General features: G+C 45.8%; 1 protein-coding gene across 3 annotated transcripts in view; it reads left to right on the top strand.

Annotated features, from left to right (window-relative positions):
• Positions 1–20,148, top strand: part of Ldlrad3 (low density lipoprotein receptor class A domain containing 3) — a 239,583-nt gene that overhangs the window by 103,454 nt on the left and 115,981 nt on the right. For all 3 annotated transcript variants that reach the window (XM_041679275.1, XM_041679274.1, XM_041679273.1), the window contains exon 3: positions 11,664–11,789. In XM_041679275.1, the coding sequence (XP_041535209.1) occupies positions 11,664–11,789 (126 nt within the window). The remainder of the gene's footprint in view (positions 1–11,663; positions 11,790–20,148) is intronic.

The raw sequence follows: 20,148 nt of genomic DNA, 5'->3' as shown, positions 1-20,148 counted from the left end.
TAAACTCTGTTGGTATCCTCTCTGTGATGTTGGAAATGATTCTCACCCCTGTGCTTTGGGGCAGTGTAAATAGGGAATAACAAGAAGAGCCTTGAGGAGCAATTAACAAGCATTAGCTCTCTCTGTTTCCTCTGCCTACAGTGAGGATGAGAACTTTCACCAGTGCTTGGACCCGTGGATGCTGGAAGGTGGCTTAATGCATCTTACTAAGTCACTGCTATGCACGGCACACTCTAGTGAGCGCCAGGACAAAGACCCACAAGTGACTGGCTGTCCTCTTGGTTTTGAGTTGTAGTATGCTATTAGCTTTAGAAAGTAGAAAGGACCCCATGGCTATGCAGTAGACTGAGACACAGAGTCCATCCTGACAATAGAAAGCATTTAGTTCAAGAAGATGAACTAGACTGACAAAAACTTTTTGTTACCATGGCAGCTGGGTACTTGGCCAGTCCCTCTTTGGGTTGATTATAATGTAGCAGTGAGAAATGTCAACTGTTAGTCCTAATCACTTATTGGCTCATAAAATGGCCCAGCCCACATGCTAATTGTTACTGGATAAAGTAAACTATGTTAAGAGGTCCATATCTCCCATTTCCTTATATAAGCCATTCTGGGTGGGCGCTTTAAGAAGTAGGGGGCAGTGCTTATGAGAATGAAACTGCTTCACCTTCTCATTCAGCCCCAGGCCACTTGTAAGGGCCATTTCAGCATACCATTTTGCACCTGAGAAAGTAAAGACCCAAGACCGTCTGGTTCTTAACATTGATTTCTTAAAATAGTGAGATTTGTTTGTTTTCTTTAAGAAAAACAGGCTGAGCATAGTGGTGTATGTTTATAATCTCAGCGCTCAGAAGGAAATGGTAGGTGAATCTCTTGAGTTCAAAGTCAGAACTGGTCTACATTAGTGAGTTCTTACACACAGACACACACACACACACACACACACACACACACACACACAGCGGTGGGGGGAGAAACAATTACAAAATTAAAAGTATTGCCCTCATCCCCTCTTCCGGGTGAAAATGATTGACAGATCGCTTTGTGGCCTGCAGGCTGACAGCATCCCTAGCTACCCATCGTGTTGGGAGACCAGCATCCCTAGCTACCCATCGTGTCAGGAGGCCAGCATCCCTAGATACCCATCGTGTCGGGAGACCAGCATCCCTAGCTACCCATCGTGTCGGGAGACCAGCATCCCTAGCTACCTATCATGTGAGGAGACCGGCATCCCTAGATACCCATCGTGTCGGGAGACCCGCATCCCTAGATACCATTCGTGTCCTGAGACTTTCCCCTGCTCGTCATCCCAGCGTTGCCATGTGTTTCCTGGGAGCAAGCCAGAACTGGAGAGGAATTCAGCTAATTCAGAACCTTCCAGAAAAGGAGCCACTCTTTTTATTTCTGATGTCACCCATCTTCTTAGGTCTCAGGAATTCTCATAAAATTTGGTTTCTTTATTTGGTTATATCAGAAAGCTGTGCAGTTCTGTCCCCAATTTTAGAACATTTCGTCATCCCAGGAAGAAATGCTCGTACCCATTAGTTGTTACTCCCTACCCCCTCCCATTCCATGGGAACCACTAACCTCCATCTCTCCAAGGATTTGCCTTTTCTGGACATTTCATGTAAGTGGGCTTGGTATTTGTAGCCTTCTGTGCTTAGCCTCTTTATCTAGCATAATGTTTTCCAGGTTATATACAGGATATCAAGTATCAGCCTTCCATTCCTATGTAATATTACAGAATATAGACTGTAGGGGTTCGAGTTCATTCCTTTGCATATGAATTTCTGGGTGTCCCAGACTTTGCTGAAGATTATTATTCCTTCACCACAGTGAATTTTCTTGGCACTCTTGCCAAACATCAGTGATCTATAAAAGATTATCAGTTTTATTTTGTTAGTCCACAGGTACACTCTTACTCCAACACCCCATAGACCTGAATCTTCTGGCCAAATGCAAAAATGCTCTGAGATCAAGATGTGTTAGCCTTCCAACGTTGTTCTTTTAATGGAGCATTCACTGCTCTGAGGCCCTGCATCCTTCGTATGAAGTTAGGATCTACTTATAAGTCAAGTGAGATTTCGCAGGGACTGTGCTAGATCTGTAGGTTGCCGTGGGGAGATCTGCCCTTCACAAATGTTGATCTCACATTGTACAAATGGGAGATGTTTATCCTCACTGCTATGACAAAATACCTGGCAAAATCTTCCTCGGCCAGGCAGGGTTCGTTTTAGATTCCGGTTTAAGAATGGATGCAGCCAATCGTGGCATCGAGGGCACGGGGACAGGAGGAGCAGGACAGGGACAGGAGGAGCAGGACGGGGACAGGAGGAGCAGGACGGGTGAGTCAATTACACTGTGTTCACAAATAGGAAGTAGAGTGTAGCCAGCAAGTGGGGCCAAGCTATAAAACTTCATGTTAGCCCCTCCCTTACCCTTCGCCGTGTGCTTGCGGGAAGTCCCAACATCCTAAGGCTTCTATAATCATTCCGAAACAGTGCCACGTGCTGGGGATCAGGTGCTCAAACACTTCCTAGTCAAAGCCCCACAGATTCTTTTCTGTTTATTGAGTCATTTCTTTGAAGGGTGGTTTTCAGTTTTCAGTAGCCAAGCCTTACATGGCTTCTGTCCAATATATTCCTAAGGATTTTGATTGGTTTTGAAGTTATGAGGTTGTTTTCTTAATTTTGATTTTGATTCTTGATGGTGGGTGTGTAGAAATGCCATTGATTTTCCCGAATTCATCTTCCACTCTGCAGCTTTGATGGCTCTGTTTCTTGGTACTAATTATTTTTTATGGATTTGCAGTCTTTCTTCATTTTTAATACAGACATTCACAGCTACAGATTTCTCTTTTGGCCCCGACTTACTTGAATTCTTCACATTTTAGTGCTTTTTGTTTCTATTTATAGTCTCCAACTATTCCTGTTCTCATCTCTCTTGTCTGACCCATGGGTTTTGGATGAGTATGCCACCTGATAGCCACATGTTTGTGAATTTCACCAACTTCCTTCTGTTGCTGGTTTCTGGTTTCACTCTACTGTGGCTGAAGAAACACACTTATAATTATGGTATTTTAAAACTCACTGAAGTTTCCGTCATGACCTTGCATTTGGTCTATCTGGGAGAATGTTTTCTGTATACCCAACATGTATATTCTGTACTCCTTGGGTGCTCTCTGTTGAGTCTGTTTTAAATCTCTTATTATTTCATTTTATTTTTTGAGACAAGTTCTTATGTAACCCAGGCACTGCTTGAGCTCTCTGTGTAGCTGAGAAAGGTTTTGTGGCTTCCTTTCTCCCATGCTGTGATTACAGCTACCTGGCTTGTGAAGTCCTGGGAATTGAACTCAGGGCTTTACATGCTAGATTGCCAACCAAACTAGCCTCAGCCCTTACATTTTTTATGGTGTTTCCAACGACTCTTAATTCCCTGCTGATCTTCAGCCTATTGTATTTGTCATTGAAGATGTTGGCATTTCCTGTCATCTCTATTAATTTGTCCCAGGTATTGGGCCAGGCTTCTTATTTCAGGGCATATAAATTTGTCTTCCTAAAAACCTTGCTTTGTTCCTAGGGATAGTGTCTTTTATTAATCTTTCATATTGTCTGGTTTTTGCATAGTCTTTCAGTTCTATGGATTTGGGTAGCTTTGGTTTTGTTTTTTCCTGCCCTTCTGTTTCTTTGTTTCAAGATAGAGTCTCATGATGTAGCCCTGGCTGGCCTAGAATCCAACTCCATATGTAGATCCTTCTGGCCTTGACCACACAGAGGGCTGTCATCCTCTGCCTCCTGAGTGCTGGAGTTAAAGATGTGCATTGCCATGCAGTTTTGCATTTCTCTTTAAGCCTCGCAGGTTTTCACATGTGCAGCTCTGTTAAAGTTTAGGCTCGGGGTTGCTGTGTTCAGATGATGGTGGGATCATTGCAGGATTGTCCGGAGCCTCATGGTAAAGGCGTCATAGAAACTTGGATTCTGCCTTTATTGTTCTGTTGCTGTAAAGAGACACCATGACCAAGGCAACCAATGACCAAGAAGTGTTTAAGAGAAGGAGAAAGAGAAGGGGAGAGAGGGAGGGGAGAGGGAGGGAGAAGCATAGAGTCAGCCTTAAGCCTGGTAATGATGACAGTGATTTCCACCTCATCTTTGTCAGGGGGAAGCTGGAAGCACAGGCCTGTCAGGAAGCACGAATCTGTACTTGGTAGCAGGCGCACACTAGATTCTCTCTTCAAACAACTGGTTAGGCCTCTTGGTGCCTTTCTGCTTTTCACAGTAAGGACTTGGGGGTTGTGGGAGAGTAAATTCCTTGTCTAGGTCTCGTTGATTATGCATATAGCTGGAACAGAAACTTCCTGCGAACCCCGATCCCTTCTGGCACCTTAAATGCAAACTGGGAACCTCGCTTCTGAGACATAAGAGAGGAGATGTTTGGGAGGATTTTTCTATTAGAGAATCTTCTGGTAACACTGTTTCAACCACATTTTTTTTTCCATTTTTATATTCCAGTTAGATTGCATCTGCTGCCCTTTCTCTCACATCTCAAGCAGCCAATATGTTATTTTAGGGAAAAAGAATACATGGCCACATCTGGTCAATAAGAGTTGGAGTCCACACAGCCTTCATGTGGAACTGAGCTGCTGCAACAAGCAGAGGGCTTTTTTTCTCAGCAATAATGATTTGTACAGGCTTCAAGTCTCAGTGTGGATCTGAATTTCTGGGCTGTTTATCATCCTCTTTGAGACCTCAGCGGACAAGCTCCCCTTCCCCAGACTTTTAACAAAACTCAGGCAGGTTGTTTTTAAGACGCTGTTGTTTTGTATTTCTGTCTTTGCTTTCTTGACCACCAGCTGGAAGTCATTTTTTGACTTTGAAAAGGAACCCCAATTTGATGTTTTAGAAAGGCAGCCAAGGGACCCAATCTAGCTGCAATTTCAGACATTCGGAAAATGTCCACATCGTTCTGACCTTCAAGCCGGTGATGATTTCAGCCGGTAATGGTTAAATGTGTGTGTTCACCTTCGGGAGGTGGTCACAATGATTTAAATTGCCTGCATTTTATAATTTGGTTTCTTTCTAATTTATACTTTTGTGTAGCATTCATTCAATAATGTTACAATGAATTGAATTCCAACTGGTTTGCAGTATTTTTCTTAAGAAAAATGTATTTTTATTTTATTCATTTATTATGTGTGTGCTGTATGTGTGTTGGTGGAAAGGGGATAGAGAGAGAGCCAGCAAGCAACCGAGCACCCAGTTGTCAGAAGACAACATTCAGAAGTCTGTTCTCTACTTTTTCTGTGAGTTCTGGGACTCAAATAATGCAGGTCGTTAGACCTACGTGGCAAGTGCCTTTGTCCACTGAGCCATCTTGCCAGCTCCAAGATCCAGTTTTGTAGCTGAAGAAAAGATTGCAAGTACATTCACTGCTAGAAGCAGTACATTCCTGTGACCTTCGTGGTTTCTTCATTTCCACATCGTGCAGCCCTCTGGGCCTACCATGTGCTCTTCCATCTCCTTGAACAGTCTCCATTTCCTCATTGCACATGCACTCTGACATGTCCTATCTGCCGCATGTGGATCTTCTTCCGGACCACTGCAGAGTGGTCTGTACGTTAGTGTGAGTGGGATGCATAGCAGAGACAGCTGCTGGCTGTGACTGTCCCGTGGGGTATCATACAAAACCAGGATATAACATATATGATATATACCCGTTTTTCTGGCATCAGCCTGTGTGGATTGAGATTAGCTCCCTCGTGAGGACACAGCTTGAATTGCAGGCAGAGACTCAGCCACCTCTATCCTTACCATCTTCTTTCTGCACTGTTCACTACATAGCTGTCTCTAGGGAGCGGGAGCTGGGGACATTTTGATACTGGCTAACAATGGGGCATGTTTCCCCCCTTTAAACCTGTTTTGTATCATACACAGGTAAAGTGTAAATTTTTACAAAATAGCCAAAATTAAGATTTCAAATTCTAAAAGGGTCTTTTTTGCTAGGACAACAACCAGTTATATATGAGACTACAGCTTTTTTTTTTTGTATAAGAAACAAATGATTTTGATCCTTACTGAAGTGGGGAGAATTAACTTTTGACCTACAGTGTGTCCTGCCTATGGCATTTGCTGGCGTAAGGTCGGGCAAAGATTGTGGGGGTGACCTTTCAATGACTGATCCAGCCTGAGACCCTTACCACAAGAGTGAGCCCACCTCTCACACTGCCTGGAGCATCAGGGCCCAGAGGCTGGATGGTCCAGAACCCTAGGGTGGACCCAGACATGGCTGGAGGGAAAATGTCAATGTGATGAAGCCTAACTGCATTCCGCTTTACGCATAGCAGCGCCTGGCCCAGTAGTCATCAGAGATTCTTCATCTAGCAGCCGATGGAAGCAGCTGCAGAGACCCACAGCCAAACATTAGACTGAGCTCAGGGAATCCTTTTGAAGGAGGATGAAGGGTTGTAGGAGTCGGAGGGGACAAGGACACTACAAGAAAATCCACAGAATCAACTAACCTGGGTGCATAGGAGCTCACAGAGACTGAACCAACCAGGGAGCCTGCATGGGACTGATATAGGCCCTCTGCACATATATGACAGTTGTGTAGTCTTATGGGACTTCTAACAGTGGGAGCAAGGGCTGTCTCTGACTCTTTCTAGTTTTGGGACCCTACTCCTCATACTGGGTCTCTTTGTCCAGCCTTAATACAAGAGGAGGTGCTTAGTCTTACTGCAACTTGACATGCCATGTTCTGTTGATTTCCATGGCGGGTCTGCCCTTTTCTTGACGAAATGGAAGTGGAGTGGATTGGAGGAGGGCCGAGGGGAGGTGGGGAAGTGGGAATGAGAGGAGATGAGGGAAGGGAAACTGTGGTCTAGATATAAGATAAATAAATCTAATAATAATAATAAAAAGGGAAATGGGGACACTCACAAAGTAGTCTGTGGTTTGCTTGTAGATATTCTTCTCACAGTTACTCTTATATCTAGGACACCAGTGTTAGACTCGACTTGGAACAACTAATGTTAGGATTGGCCCCATGCTGTCCTCATGGCTGTGATCTTTGGGAATAGCATCTGGTCTTGTAATGCTAACACCAGGAAGAAAGGAACGATAAGGTCACCGGCTCTGTGGATACTGTGACATACTTAGAATCTGGCAAAGTAGGGTTGTGTCGATCTGTTTAGTGGTTCTGTAATAAAATCATGGAGGATGGGTAACTTTATTTTATTCTTGCTTTTCTGGAGTTATATATTTTTCTATGCTCCCCTCCCTTCCCCCTTTTCTACCTTTTCTCATGATCCCCATGCTTCCAATTTACTCAGGAGGTCTTGTCTTTTTCTGTTTCCCATGTAGATTAGATTCATGTAAGTTTCTCTTAGGGTCCTCTTTGTTGTCTGGGTTCTCTGGGGTTGTGAATTGTAGGCTGGTTTGCTTTGCTTTATGTCTAAAAGCCACTTATGAGTGAGTACACTTTATATTTCTGGGTCTGGGTTACCTCACTCAATATGATGTTTTCTAGATCTTTCCATTTGCCCACAATTTTCAAGATGTCACTATTTTTTCTACTGTGTAGTACTCTATTGTGTAAATGTACCACATCTTCTTTATCCATTCTTCAGTTGAGAGGCATTTAGGTTGTTTCCAGGTTCTGGCTATGACAAATAATGCTGCTGTGAACATAGTTGAACATATATCCTTGTGGTATGATTGAGCATCCTTTGGATATATACCCAAAAGTAGTACTGCTGGGTCTTGAGGAAGGTTGTTTCCTAATTTTCTGAGAAATTGCCATACTGATATTCAAAGCGGCTGTACCAGTGTGCACTCTCAGCAGCAATACAGGAGTGTTTGGATGGGTGACTTTATAAAGGAAAGATGTTCCTTCTCAAGTCTAGAGGAGACATGCATGGTGATAACCTCCTTGCTGGCAGAGTCCTGCGATAGCCCAGGATATCACATGGTAAGAGACAGGGAATGCGTGTATATACCTCTCCTTATAATGCAGCCAGGATTTGGTCATCCCATCCCATTCTGATTGTTCAGATTAAGTCCTCGCCGCAACATAGGGATTAAATGTCCACACAGGAACCCTGGGGAGGGACATACTCTAACCATTTCCAAACTGTAGCAAGGCTGTCCCCATATATGTGTTCACTGAAATATTTGAGAACACATGGTCTCTGAAGGAGTTGCTTCCCCTGCTGGATCTGCTGGAGGGGTTCAGGGGAAGGGCTCGTTGACTCACTCATTGCAAAACTGCATGGTGAAGATGTGGCTTCTGCAGAGACACTGGGGTGGAGAGCGGGTAGCCCTGGGAGAGAGCGCCTGCCCCCACCAGCTCTCTGAGATGGGCCAGCAGGCAAGCGTGTGCCCCAGAGAGAGACTGCATCTGCTGGAGATCTGTGCAGACCAGAACACTCATTCCAGCAAAGACTGATGTTCCTTACCCAGTGTAGATTTAGGAAGAGAAAAGGAGCGACATGGTTGCCTTGACCAGATGGGAATGTCCCCTCCTCTGCAAGGTAATGGAATTACATGGATGTCAAAATGAAAGGTCTGTGAGACCTGAGAACTAGGTATTTGATAGACCATGCTCTGCACTTACAGATGGGTGTCGCCAAACTATGCCCTGGTACTCTCTAGTTCTCATATGCCTCCCAGAGACCCATGTCTGTCACCTGCAGCTGGAGCCTACCTTACTGTGGCCACAGCTGCCCTAGTTGTGACCAAAGAGCTGTCCTTCCACATGGACCAGCCTCAGTTGGTCTCATCACCTATCCCTGGAACCACATAATGGCTTCTCCCCAGTTCATCCTTGGTTCTGCCGGTCCCTGTTTGACCCCCAGCTCTGTTGTTTGCCTTTTCCTAAAGGAACATAAGCAAATGTCTCTTGATGCTGGGCAGTTAGTGCACTGATGACAGACCAAAGAAGAGATTTCCCCCAAACCTAGCTTTCCGGCCAGTGGGTTTACTGAGGTTACTTACAGGACCGTGGGTGACTTAAAACCTGGGTGATGACTGACAGAAGCGCATCCACAGACCTCCATGTAGGCAGCTCCACTGAAGAGTCTCCTCTCCCCTAACAATTGTGTACTTACCTATATAACTTTGAGGAAGGGCCTTATAAGTTGTGTAAATTTGTGGCTCTCTTGAGCCTCTCATTTTTGCTAGTTTTCTGGTTCTTCTGAGCCTCTTTCTGGAGAGGAAATAGCTACACATGGGCTTCTGTCCGATGCTTTGTCACGGTGGGAAGAGAAGCAGGCAATGTCATTGTCTCTACTTGAGCTTTTAGACCGTCTCCATCTTACATGACCCCCGGAGAGCGGGTTTTGCCTCCATTTATCCATTTAGCTGATGAAGAAACTGAGGCTCAGCAATATTCAGAAACTTGTCCAGAGTCATCAAAATGGAGTCTGAGTTTGAGCCCAGAACTCTGAGATTGTGCTTTGTGAAGAACTCACAAACACCCTGTTGACCTAAGTTGGCACTTGCAGACGGTGGGAACATGCAGCGATTTACTGTCCATTTGCTCCTAAGAAATAGCATTTTCCTTCTTGGAGGAGTGTGGGTCCCGCCTCTCAGAGAGGATGCTGGAGAGATGCTCAGTGGGGCCGCTACCTGCACTTAGCCATAGATCTCATCTTCTGTCTCTAATCGACACTCAGAGCAGACAGCACCATTAACTAGAAAGAGCATCACCCCCCAGGGCTACTGGGCTTAGCAGGACCGTAAATCAAGCCCAAGTTACAACTGTTTCTGTTCAAACTGTTTGTACAGCAGGTGTACAAAATGAATTTCTTTAGTACAAGAGTCAGGCTTCTGTTGGGAAAAGTGACAGCCTGTGGCAGAGAAGCATGCCGTTAGGTTGATTGAGGTCATGGCTTCTGGAGTCCACATGCCTAAGCCTCCGCTCAGTACTAGATTACCTAGCTGTGGGAACTTGAGTGAGTCACTTGATCCTTAAAGCATATCCACAAAATAGTGACAGAAGCCATACCCATCATACCTGTCTATGTCGGCACTCATCTTTTCCTAGGACTCTTGGAGCTCAGCGTACGGTCATCTCCAGGACCCTGGTTTATGACATCAAAAGGATACAATGCAAATTCATTATAGGCAAAACATGATGGCAGTGGTACCCAGAGAGGCCCAAGCCTTGACTCCCCAGGGTTCTCCCTTAGAGCACTCATACAGGATGCATCCAGTTCCTCCGGATCTCAACAGCATTTGTGAATGGCTGCACACCAGACAAAGTCATTTCAGACTCAGCACCAGTGTTTGTCCAGGGCTGATCAACTGGGCACTGTCTTAGTCACTTTTCCCGCTGCTGTGACACCCTGGTACCCTGACAGGAGCTGCTGAAGGAAGGGTTCATCTTGACTCACAGTCGGAAGGTGCTGTTCCTCGTGGTGGGGCAGGAGCTTGTGGCCCCTGATTGATACTGCATCTGCAGGCAGCAAGCATAGATGATTTCCAGTGTACCTCTCCCTTTCTGGTTTTCCCACCTCATTTACTCTAACCGAGATGTTTGCTCACAGACTTGCCCAGAGGCTTGTCTCCTAGGCAGTCTAGATCCAGTCAAGTTGACAACCACTGTTACCCATCACAAGCACCCACTGCCTCGTATGTTCCCGAACCCAGACTCAAAGGAAATGCAAATGTTAGCATAAACTCAACTGGGCATTTGCATAGGCTCTCCTAGAGGTAGGATGTCCCCACACATTGCACAGACCACAGTCCCCAACTCCAGCGAAGCCAAGATATGTCCTTGCAAGCAGGTCTCTGGAAAGGTATAGTCTTGAGAGTGTCTTGTTTGCTTTTCTGCATGCTATCCCATTGAGTGGCTGCTGGGTAAATTAAATGAGAAAATCTGTGCAAAGTCCTTGGCACCCTGCCTAGTGTGGCAAGGACTTGCTAAATGCCAACAATTGCTTTGATATTCAGGGAATGCATTTTGACTGGCTCTCTAGCTTCTGTGTCTCTCGTCCATCTCTGTATCTGCCATCCACCCGCTCACTCCCTCCCCTGTCCTTTCCTCTGTTTTTGAACTGCTACTGTGCAACCTGTGCCTCCCCCAGGGCTTTGTTTACACATGTGGTGGGGAGATTGTGTGTGTGTGTGTGTGTGTGTGTGTGTGTGTGTGTGTGTGTGCGCGTGCGTGCTGGGTGTGGAGGTCAGAGGTCAACTTCAGTTCTTCAGGAGCTATCCACCTTGTTTTTGAGACAGGGTCTTTTACTGGGATCTGGGACTCAGCAATTAGGCTCTGTTGGCCGCTGAGCCCCAGGGCTTCACCCATCTATTCTTCCCCAGTGCTGACATTGCTGGTGCATGCCACTGCAGTCAGGTTTCTGTATAGTTTCTGGGGTTCAAAATCAGGTCCTCATGCTTATGTAGCAAGCATCTTACTGCTTGAGCCTTCTCCCAGGTTCCTGTAAGGACTTTTGAAGCAGTGTGATTGGCAGCTCTAGAAAATGCTGCTTGTAGGTGTCCATGCTGGTTGGGTGTTTGACAGGTAGTGGATGGGGTGGTAACGTTCCCTTGGGGACTTCATGCTAAACCTGAAAGGACGCTTTCGCACATTCAGGGTGAGTGGGGTCAGGAGGCTGTGGCCAGAGAACCCATCTCCTGACACAGCCCTCTGTGTGTCTTTTCCTCCTGCAGCCAAAGCAAAGTCGAAATGTGGCCCCACCTTCTTCCCGTGTGCCAGCGGCATCCACTGCATCATCGGCCGCTTCCGCTGCAACGGCTTTGAGGACTGTCCTGATGGCAGCGACGAGGAGAACTGCAGTAAGTTCTGGGAGTTTGGGCGTAGTGATCTTTGCTCTCCTGTGCCTGCTGGGCTGGCTTGACTCTCCTTTCTGTGTTCCTCACAGCCAGATGCTTGGGCGTCCCCTGCTTTCACCCACATGATCTTCTTTAGCACCTCTGGGCATGTGACTTTTTTAAATCTTGGGTACTGTTTGGAGAAGGCCATAGTACACCCACTGCATCTAATCAGACAGTCCCTTTGCAGATGCCCGTGAGTTGTCCCCAGTGAGCAGTTGAGGAGACTCAGCTAGAGGTACATAGCTTCCCCAGAGCCACATAGCTCCTTTATACCTCATCCGCTTGACTGTGTCAACACCCCATAGTTTAGTACTTGCTTGCTTCTCTGAATGCTCTAGAAACATTGATTTGTTTGTTATATTCTGAGAGTTGGAGAGAGAGCTCAGCTAAGCACTTGCTGCTCTTGTAGAGGACCCAGGTTCAGTTCCCAGCCTCCACACAGTGTCTCACAGCTATCCCAACTCCAGTCCTAAGAGATGTGGCACACTCTTCTGAACTCCAGCCACATACATGCATGCAGGCAGATCACTCATATACATAAAAAATTATGCTCTTTGGAAATAAATTCTTGAAAAAGATTCCAGATAGTACAGAGTCAAAATTACCCTTGACTATGACCACTATGTTTTTGACCTGCTATATAATATTTCATATCAATACGCAAACACACACACGCACGCACACGCATGCATGCAGTCATGCATGCGCATGCTTGCATATTCACTCCAGCTCACTTTGCCTCTTAGCATTCTTGCTGCTGGGTTTAACCCCTCCTTGGTCTGAATGCATGGAGTTTTTTCCAGTTTTTTGGGGGCCACAGTGACCTCACACACTGCAATGTTAGGGTAGGAAAGGTCAAGTCGGCTTGTCCTCAGCTTCCTGTTGTCGTGGAATTTAATGACCTAAGGTGTGTGTGTGTGTGTGTGTAGCCAAACCTCCTGCAGATGGAGTCACGGGTTATCGGTGACTGTGAGCTGTCCATCAAGGGTGTTGGGAACCAAGCTCAGGTTGGTTCCTGTGTAAGAGAAGTATGTGCTTTTAACGGCTGAGCTGTCTCTCCCACCTCAGCCATGGCGTTTAGGCAGGGCTGCAGGTGACACAGCTCTGTGTTCTCACCGAGCAGGGATGCTCTTTTCACCCTCACTCCTAAGAGCGTTTTTATGGCGTGTGGTATTTGGGGCTGGCAGTCCTTTCCTCTGAGCACTTTAGGTGGGCCGCTTCCTCAGGCCGATCCGGTTTCCAGTGGCGAAACCACAGTCACTCGCTCATTCACCTGTAGATCCTGCGTCTGTCTTCTTTGGTTCTCCGCATTTGGATCTTGGTTTGGGGCATTTCTTTGACTTCATTTTGCTTAGGTTTCCTGAGTCTATGTTTTGATTTTTCCATACTATGTTTCGGCTACCATTTCTTCCAATGTCTCCCAGCACTGGCCTCTGTCCTTATAAGACTCCGGTGGCAAGACTGGATTCCCAGTCTGTCTCCTCAGTCCCCGAGACTCTGTTCACTTTTTACCAGTCACTTTGCCCCTTGTCATTCAGAGGGATACTCTTATTGATCTGTCTTCAAATTCTTCGAGTATTTCCTTTCCCGTCCCCAGGTCCCCAGTCTGTTTTTCCCTGCTTGCCAGCTGCTGTGTTTTGCTTTGTTTTAATGTTATTATAGATTTTTATTTCTAAAATTTTCTTTAGTTTTTTTTTTCTGTGTCTTGTTTCCTTTCTGTGACTCTCTGTTTTTCCCTGTGTTTCCAGTGTGTTTGTGATTGCTTGTTAGAGTGGAAGAGATGTGCTAGATTTCTGTGACACAGTTTCAGTACCTGGCCATCTTTACATCTGTGGCTATCTGCTTGCCGTCTTTGCCCATGTGTTTGGAGATTTTCCTGATTCTCTACATGACAACTAATTTCAGTTTATGTTCTGGCATTTTGTTTATTTTGTCTGATACAAGGATGTTAAATCTGACCATTGAGTTTATAGAAATTCAGGTTTAGAGGAACATGCCCATAACAGTATATAGAGGCAGAGTGTCAGGTCCAGCGTGTGGGAAAATCATCCAGAAGGAATTCTAGGATGAAGCAAGGAGAAAGGGGGGAACCCATAAACTGAGGGCTTCAGAGATCAGGCAGCCCTGATATGCAGACTGTTTTCTTCTGACTCTAAGTAAAACCACTGTTTAAAAAATACTGAGATAATTCATATCTTGACGTGATGTGATGTTTGATATTAAGGCATCATTGCTAATGTTTAAGGTCTAAGGATAGTGGTAATGTGGGTTTCTTTTTTTTTTTTAAATTTATTTATTTATTAAAGATTTCTGTCTCTTCCCAGCCACCGCCTCCCATTTCCCTCCCCCTCCCCTAATTAAGTCCCCCCCCCCTCAGCCCGAAAAGCAATCAGGGTTCCCTGTCCTGTGGGAAGTCCAAGGAACCCCCCACCTCCATCCAGGTCTAGTAAGTTGAGCATCCAAACTGCCTAGGCTCCCACAAAGCCAGTACGTGCAGTAGGATCAGAAACCCAGTGCCATTGTTCTTGAGTTCTCAGTAGCCCTCATTGTCCATTATGTTCAGAGAGTCCGGTTTTATCCCAGGCTTTTCCAGACCCAGGCCAGCTGGTCTTGGTGAGTTCCCAGTAGAACATCCCCATTGTCTCAGTGTGTGGGTGCACCCCTCATGGTCCTGAGTTCCTTGCTCGTGCTCTCTCTCCCTCTGCTCCTGATTTGGACCTTGAGAATTCAGTCCTGTGCTCCAATGTGGGTCTCTGTCTCTGTCTCATTTCATCGCTTGCTGAAGGTTAATATTCAGGAGGATTAGAGTCTATGAAGATCAGATTAAAGGATATCTGTGGTATGCTTTTACTGCTGCTTTCAGGGCATCTGGGTCTAAAATACATAAATAAACAACGTGTCCCATACTGCATCTGTCCCCTCGATGACGGCTTTGAGGCAGGACATGTCAGCCAAGATGTGCCTCTGCTCGTAGACCCTCTGAGAGCCCTGCAGAGCTAGCCTGTGTCCATTGTCTGACTACCTCCAGGTCAGCTTGACTTTCCTTTCGTCTCTTCAGTCAGCTCATAAGTAAACCTGGAGGAGTCAGACCTCGTCTATATATAGACTGGGAGCTGAGAGTCACAGTGGGGCGCTTTCCCCCAGTACTCCAAAGTGATGTCCTTGCGTCTCCTTAAAGACTCCACAGAACCTACTTTCTTGGAAGTGTACCTGACTTGTCAGCGCTGTGCTGGGTCACTGTCCCTCTCTGCCCTCGGCCTTCTTCAAATAGCACATCTTCAGAGGGACAAGCGCTGAGTGCCCGTGAGAACCCACTTCTCCCTGCATGCCTGTACCACTGCTTGTCTTCTCAGTGCTGCCTCCTCTGCTTCCTTGTGGCTGTCCCGAGAGGACGGGATGGTATGGTCCACAGCTGTGTTCCCAGTGCAGGCACCTTGTCAGGTTCCACATGTATTTATGTATTTTGCATGTATTAAGCAAAACTTCTCAGGCTTTGTCTTATGCTCTATAAAATTGTTTCCTACCTGGTGTCAGCTTTTTATGAAGAAGGACTCAGTTGCAGCTTATTCTCTGGGTCTACCAGAGTGCTTTATTTAGAGGCCATAGTCAATAAATGATTTCTGAATGACTGAATCCAATCAGAGGGCTAAATGAGACGGTGGTCCCTCCCACTGCAATCAGAACGGATTTGTAAGATGCAGATGTCTTCCGTTGTCACGTGTGCTCATAGAGTAGGTTCAGATCTTGTCTGGCACATTAGCCCAAGCTCCTCCTGCCTTTCAGATTCTCATCCTCTTTTTCCAGTCTCTATGCCAGACATCTTTGAGGGGCTGCAGTGGGTGCAGGGCTGTGTCCTTGCCTCAAGGGAGAGGAGAGTCCTCGTACACCATCAACAACAGTGTAGAGCCGACATCGGGAGTCGGCGATGGGAGAGATCACGTCCCTTAAGTTAGGCTCATCATGATGATTTGGGGGAAGATGAACCTCAGAGGACTGGTACCACTTAAAGGACAGTCCCATAGGATATTCCAAGGTCTAAAAGCTGTTCTACGCTGTTTCCAGGACATAGTGGACCACTCGCGCTGAGAGTGTGTGAGCCCTGCTGTTTATGCCATCCCTACAGAGAGGCCATGCTTTCCCCGGGTGCTGTCATGGGTGAAATGGAGACAAGGCAAGGTTCAGTCCCTTGTTGTGGTTATGTAATTGACAGGTTGAAATATTAACTCAGGTGGTACAGATGTAAGCGTGGACTCAACTGCAACACGCTATCTCCCATCAACAATAATTATGACAAACACATATTAAACACTTCTGGGTTACAGGCGAGGGTGGTCCATTTAATCTTCAGGAACTTAAAACACAGTCTCTATTGTCATGTTGTAGATGAGGCAATCCAGAGTTAGAGGAGCTGAATAGTTCTCTCAGCATCATATGGCTATTGAGTGGGTGTTGTGGGAGCTGTGGGCCTGCTTTTCTTGCCGCCCGGCTCCCACATGGCTAGCTTTACACCAGAAATAACAACATACAAACTGTATTCATTTAAACGCATATACATATAACAAAATTGACCTTAAAATCCATACCAATGCAAACTATTCATATCTATATCATATCCCCCTTTAAATGTAAAAGAACATTTATAAACAATATTTGGGAATATGGGCGCAGTTTTTTCTCTCCAAACTGCTTCCTGCTGTATGGGGGCGCTGTTAATCAGATACTTCAGGGTATAACCTGTATGCTAGGTTCATCTCAGTAGTCAATTGAGTGAAGTAATTTTTTGAGGGTGTTCACAACAACCTTTCAGGAGGGCGTGGTCTATCATACCATGAGGTTAGGAAGTGAATAGTAGCCACTGTAGGGTGGTGGGGGCCAGTGACTGTTTTCATGTGAACCCCTTGAAGTGGGAAAGGCTTTGAACGAAGTAAAGAGGATGCGTTCTAAATCGTGCTGGAGACAAATGGCTTCATTTCCTGTATCAAAGCCAGTCAGTTGCTTTTGGATGACTGCTTTGTTCCTGTGGTCCACTCTCTTCAGTGTGGCCAAATCAGGGCAGCCAGTTTCCTTAGCTCCTCTCTGGGCCTGTTCCCTCCCTCTGGCAGAGAGAGACTCACTTGCTTTCCTGTGGACTGTGGACTAGGAAGCCGACCATCAGAGCCCAACGTTTTTATGATAATAATTCCCAAATAACTTCCGAGCTAGCGTGTCCATCTGTTAAACTGAGGCCACAAACAATTTTTCTCCATCCCCAGTGAAATAGACACCAGAAGACACCATATTCCTCTCTGTAGTTAACTGAGTAAATTCCTGTACAGGTAATGGCTGGTAAGCTTTAGAAAGGATGGAGACAGCACAGACATTTGGGGCACAGCAAGTATTGCTAAGTATACCACAACATAACCTCCTGTAGGATATACTGTCTCCAATCCGCCTGTGAGCTAGCATGTCAGTGTTTGTGCCAACCACAGTAGTAGCTGCAGAGTCCTCAAAGACACGGAAGAAAAAAACATGGGTTTCCTGCAGCTTTGGAGAAGATCTGCTTCCCTGGTGAGCGAGTCTGCCTAGAGACTGCACAATGATGGTTTTGGGTACCATAACTGACAGGCATGTTCTCTGAGACTGGGCTGCACCTCAGCTTTATCAACATTTAACCTTTTCGATAGCAGTTCAGGCTCAGTCTAAAGAACATTTTTTTTTTTTTTTTTAGGCTGGGCTGTGCAGTGGGATTGCCTTTGGTTTCTTCTTTTGTAACTTAAGTCTCTTGGAGTAGCTTTTACATTTTTTTTTTCTTTTCTGTCCCCTCTAGTATTTGTTGACTTTCTTGCCTGTGGTTAGTTTGCCCAGAATGGCAGATAGCCTCTGGCTTGCTCCCTCTGGTTTGCTCCGTGCTTGGGAGCTAGAAGGCAGGGCTTGTCAGGACCTGAGGAAAGGAAGACACAGAAGACGTCAGGGGAGGTGGAAACTCGAGAGCCCCTCCAAGGCTTCTGGCGTGTTCTAGACATACATGTAGTCATGTGTGTTTTGGCCAGTTTACTGCTGGCTTCGGGACGTGTCCTTTGTTTCACTACCCTCTGTTTCTCTGCCCCTCAGGAGGGAGGCTCAAGTGTCAGGGTTTCTCTGGCTCCTCAAGCGGCAGACACAAGTGTGTCTGTGGATCCTGAAAAACTGTGTCTTGTGGGCCAATTTTATGTCCAATAACCCCAAAGAAAGGAGATGTTGGCCAAAAGTATTCCTGTTAGAATGGATTAAGAATTTCTAGTGAAGTCTTTTCTATTTTGCTTTATTTGTGTGTATGTTCATGAGTGTGTGTATGCACATGTGAATACTTGCATGTGGACATGCGGAGGCCACCAGGCAGTGTCGACATTGTTCCTCCTCAGGTACCATCTGTCATTTGTTTTGTTAAGACAAGGTCTCTGGATGAGCCTGGAGCTCCCTGGTTCTGCTGGCTCAACTGGCAGTGAGTTCCAGGACCCACTTGTCCCTGCCCTCTCCACTGCTGTAATTATAGACATGTGTCGCCAAGCCCGTTGTGGATGTTGGAGATCTGAACCCAGACCCTCAAGCTCACAGGGCAAGGCAAGCACTGTAGTCCACTGACTGACTGTCACCCGAGCCCCCAGGGAAGTCTTCTAAACACCCTGAAAGGAGATGCCAAATAGAGAAAAATCTGTGTTCCTGCTACTCTGTCTCAAAAACTTTCTTCACTTCCTTCCTTGCTTCCGATTTTTAAGACAATGCCTCCAGATATATTAGGGGTTTCTGGTGGGACCCTGTTTCTCTCCTCTCCAGAGGCATCCACTGCCCTGAGCTCCTGATATTCATTGCTATATATGTTTTTATTCATCAACATGTGTTTTTTATTCCATAATAGAAGTGGAGTTTGCTTGAGTAACTTTATGGCCACAGGACAACACTGCACACTCTTCAGGTCCTTGCTTTTCTCCTTGTGATGTGTGTCTGTCCTCACACCAGTTTTTTTTTGTTTTTTTTTTTTGTTTTTTTTTTTTTTTTTGATTTTTCGAGACAGGGTTTCTCTGTAGCTTTTGGTTCCTGTCCTGGAACTAGCTCTTGTAGACCAGGCTGGCCTCGAACTCACAGAGATCCACCTGCCTCTGCCTCCCGAGTGCTGGGATTAAAGGCGTGCGCCACCACCGCCCAGCCACACCAGTTTGTTTACTCTTCCATGCTGTGCAGCCGCTCTTGGCATTCTATGGCCCATTATTGGTTTTTGCAAATAAAGGTTTATTAGAAGACAACTGTGTCTTTTGTTTATGAATTATCAGTACCAATAGCCAAGTCGTTATAACACAGATGAAAATAAAATGGCTCGCAAAACCTCAACTGTGTGACTTTAAGTGCCCTTTACAAGAAATCCTGATTTAAGCTGTAGACTATTACTTTGTTATGACTCTATTAGGGACCATTTGGGTCAGTTGGGTTTTTTGTTTTTTGATAGTGACTTTAGCATACACTTTTAAATTTGTTTTAAGGTCTCTTTTGAGCAGGAGGTGAAGTTACTAGATATTAATAAACTGATGTCCAAGGTACCCCCCCCCCCCAGCTGCTTCCCCTTCAGAGTCCAGGAGGCAGCCTCTCCTTCCACATCTCCATCAACAACCTGTGCCTTAGGACCTTAAGTGGGGCCCGTCTGATGCATCGTTCCACGTCATGGGCAAGGTTTTACTGACCAATTATCAGGCCCTTGTATGGTAAATGCTTTCTGTGTCCTTTGCCTGATTTTCTGTCTTGCTGACTTTCGCCTTTTGGTTGTTGAAGTTAGTTCTTTATATATTCTGGCTGCTGGCCCTGTTGGTTTACTTATTAAAATCAACCAATGTCTTATTTTTCAAACACACACACAGAAGCATGAGCAGATTTGTAGTGTGCCTGCACACACAGATAAGCAGTCACACACAAGACCGAGACTGGTCTCTCTTAGGAAAGTTCAGAAGCCTCTGAGACTGAACATGAAGTAAGAGGTGGCATCCTTGTGAGCTGCAGGTCGATGTGAGCTTACCCTGCTCTGTCCTGGACCAGCCTGCCCACTCTGCCAGGCTGTGTGACTGAGTTGATTGGTATTGATGTTTTGACTGCACAGACATGACCCACCAGGGTGCAGGGAAGCTGAAGGCCACTGTGCTGAGATCTGATGAACAGGAGGCTGGGTTTGAAGATTTGCCAGGGACGAAAACCAAATGTGATTTGTGGTTTTGGATTTCCCCATTTGGGTTTTGGCTACAGGGGGACCTTGGTTCCAGCTTGATTAAGTTGAGCCATTCTCTGGCCCACAGTGATTTAATTATTAATTCTTCCATTA

The sequence above is a fragment of the Microtus oregoni genome, unplaced genomic scaffold (genome assembly GCF_018167655.1).
Source record: "Microtus oregoni isolate MIOR12 unplaced genomic scaffold, Mior012 000031F_ref0000149, whole genome shotgun sequence".
In the NCBI taxonomy this organism is placed as follows: domain Eukaryota; kingdom Metazoa; phylum Chordata; class Mammalia; order Rodentia; family Cricetidae; genus Microtus; species Microtus oregoni.
This window is presented reverse-complemented; position numbering and strand designations above follow the sequence as displayed.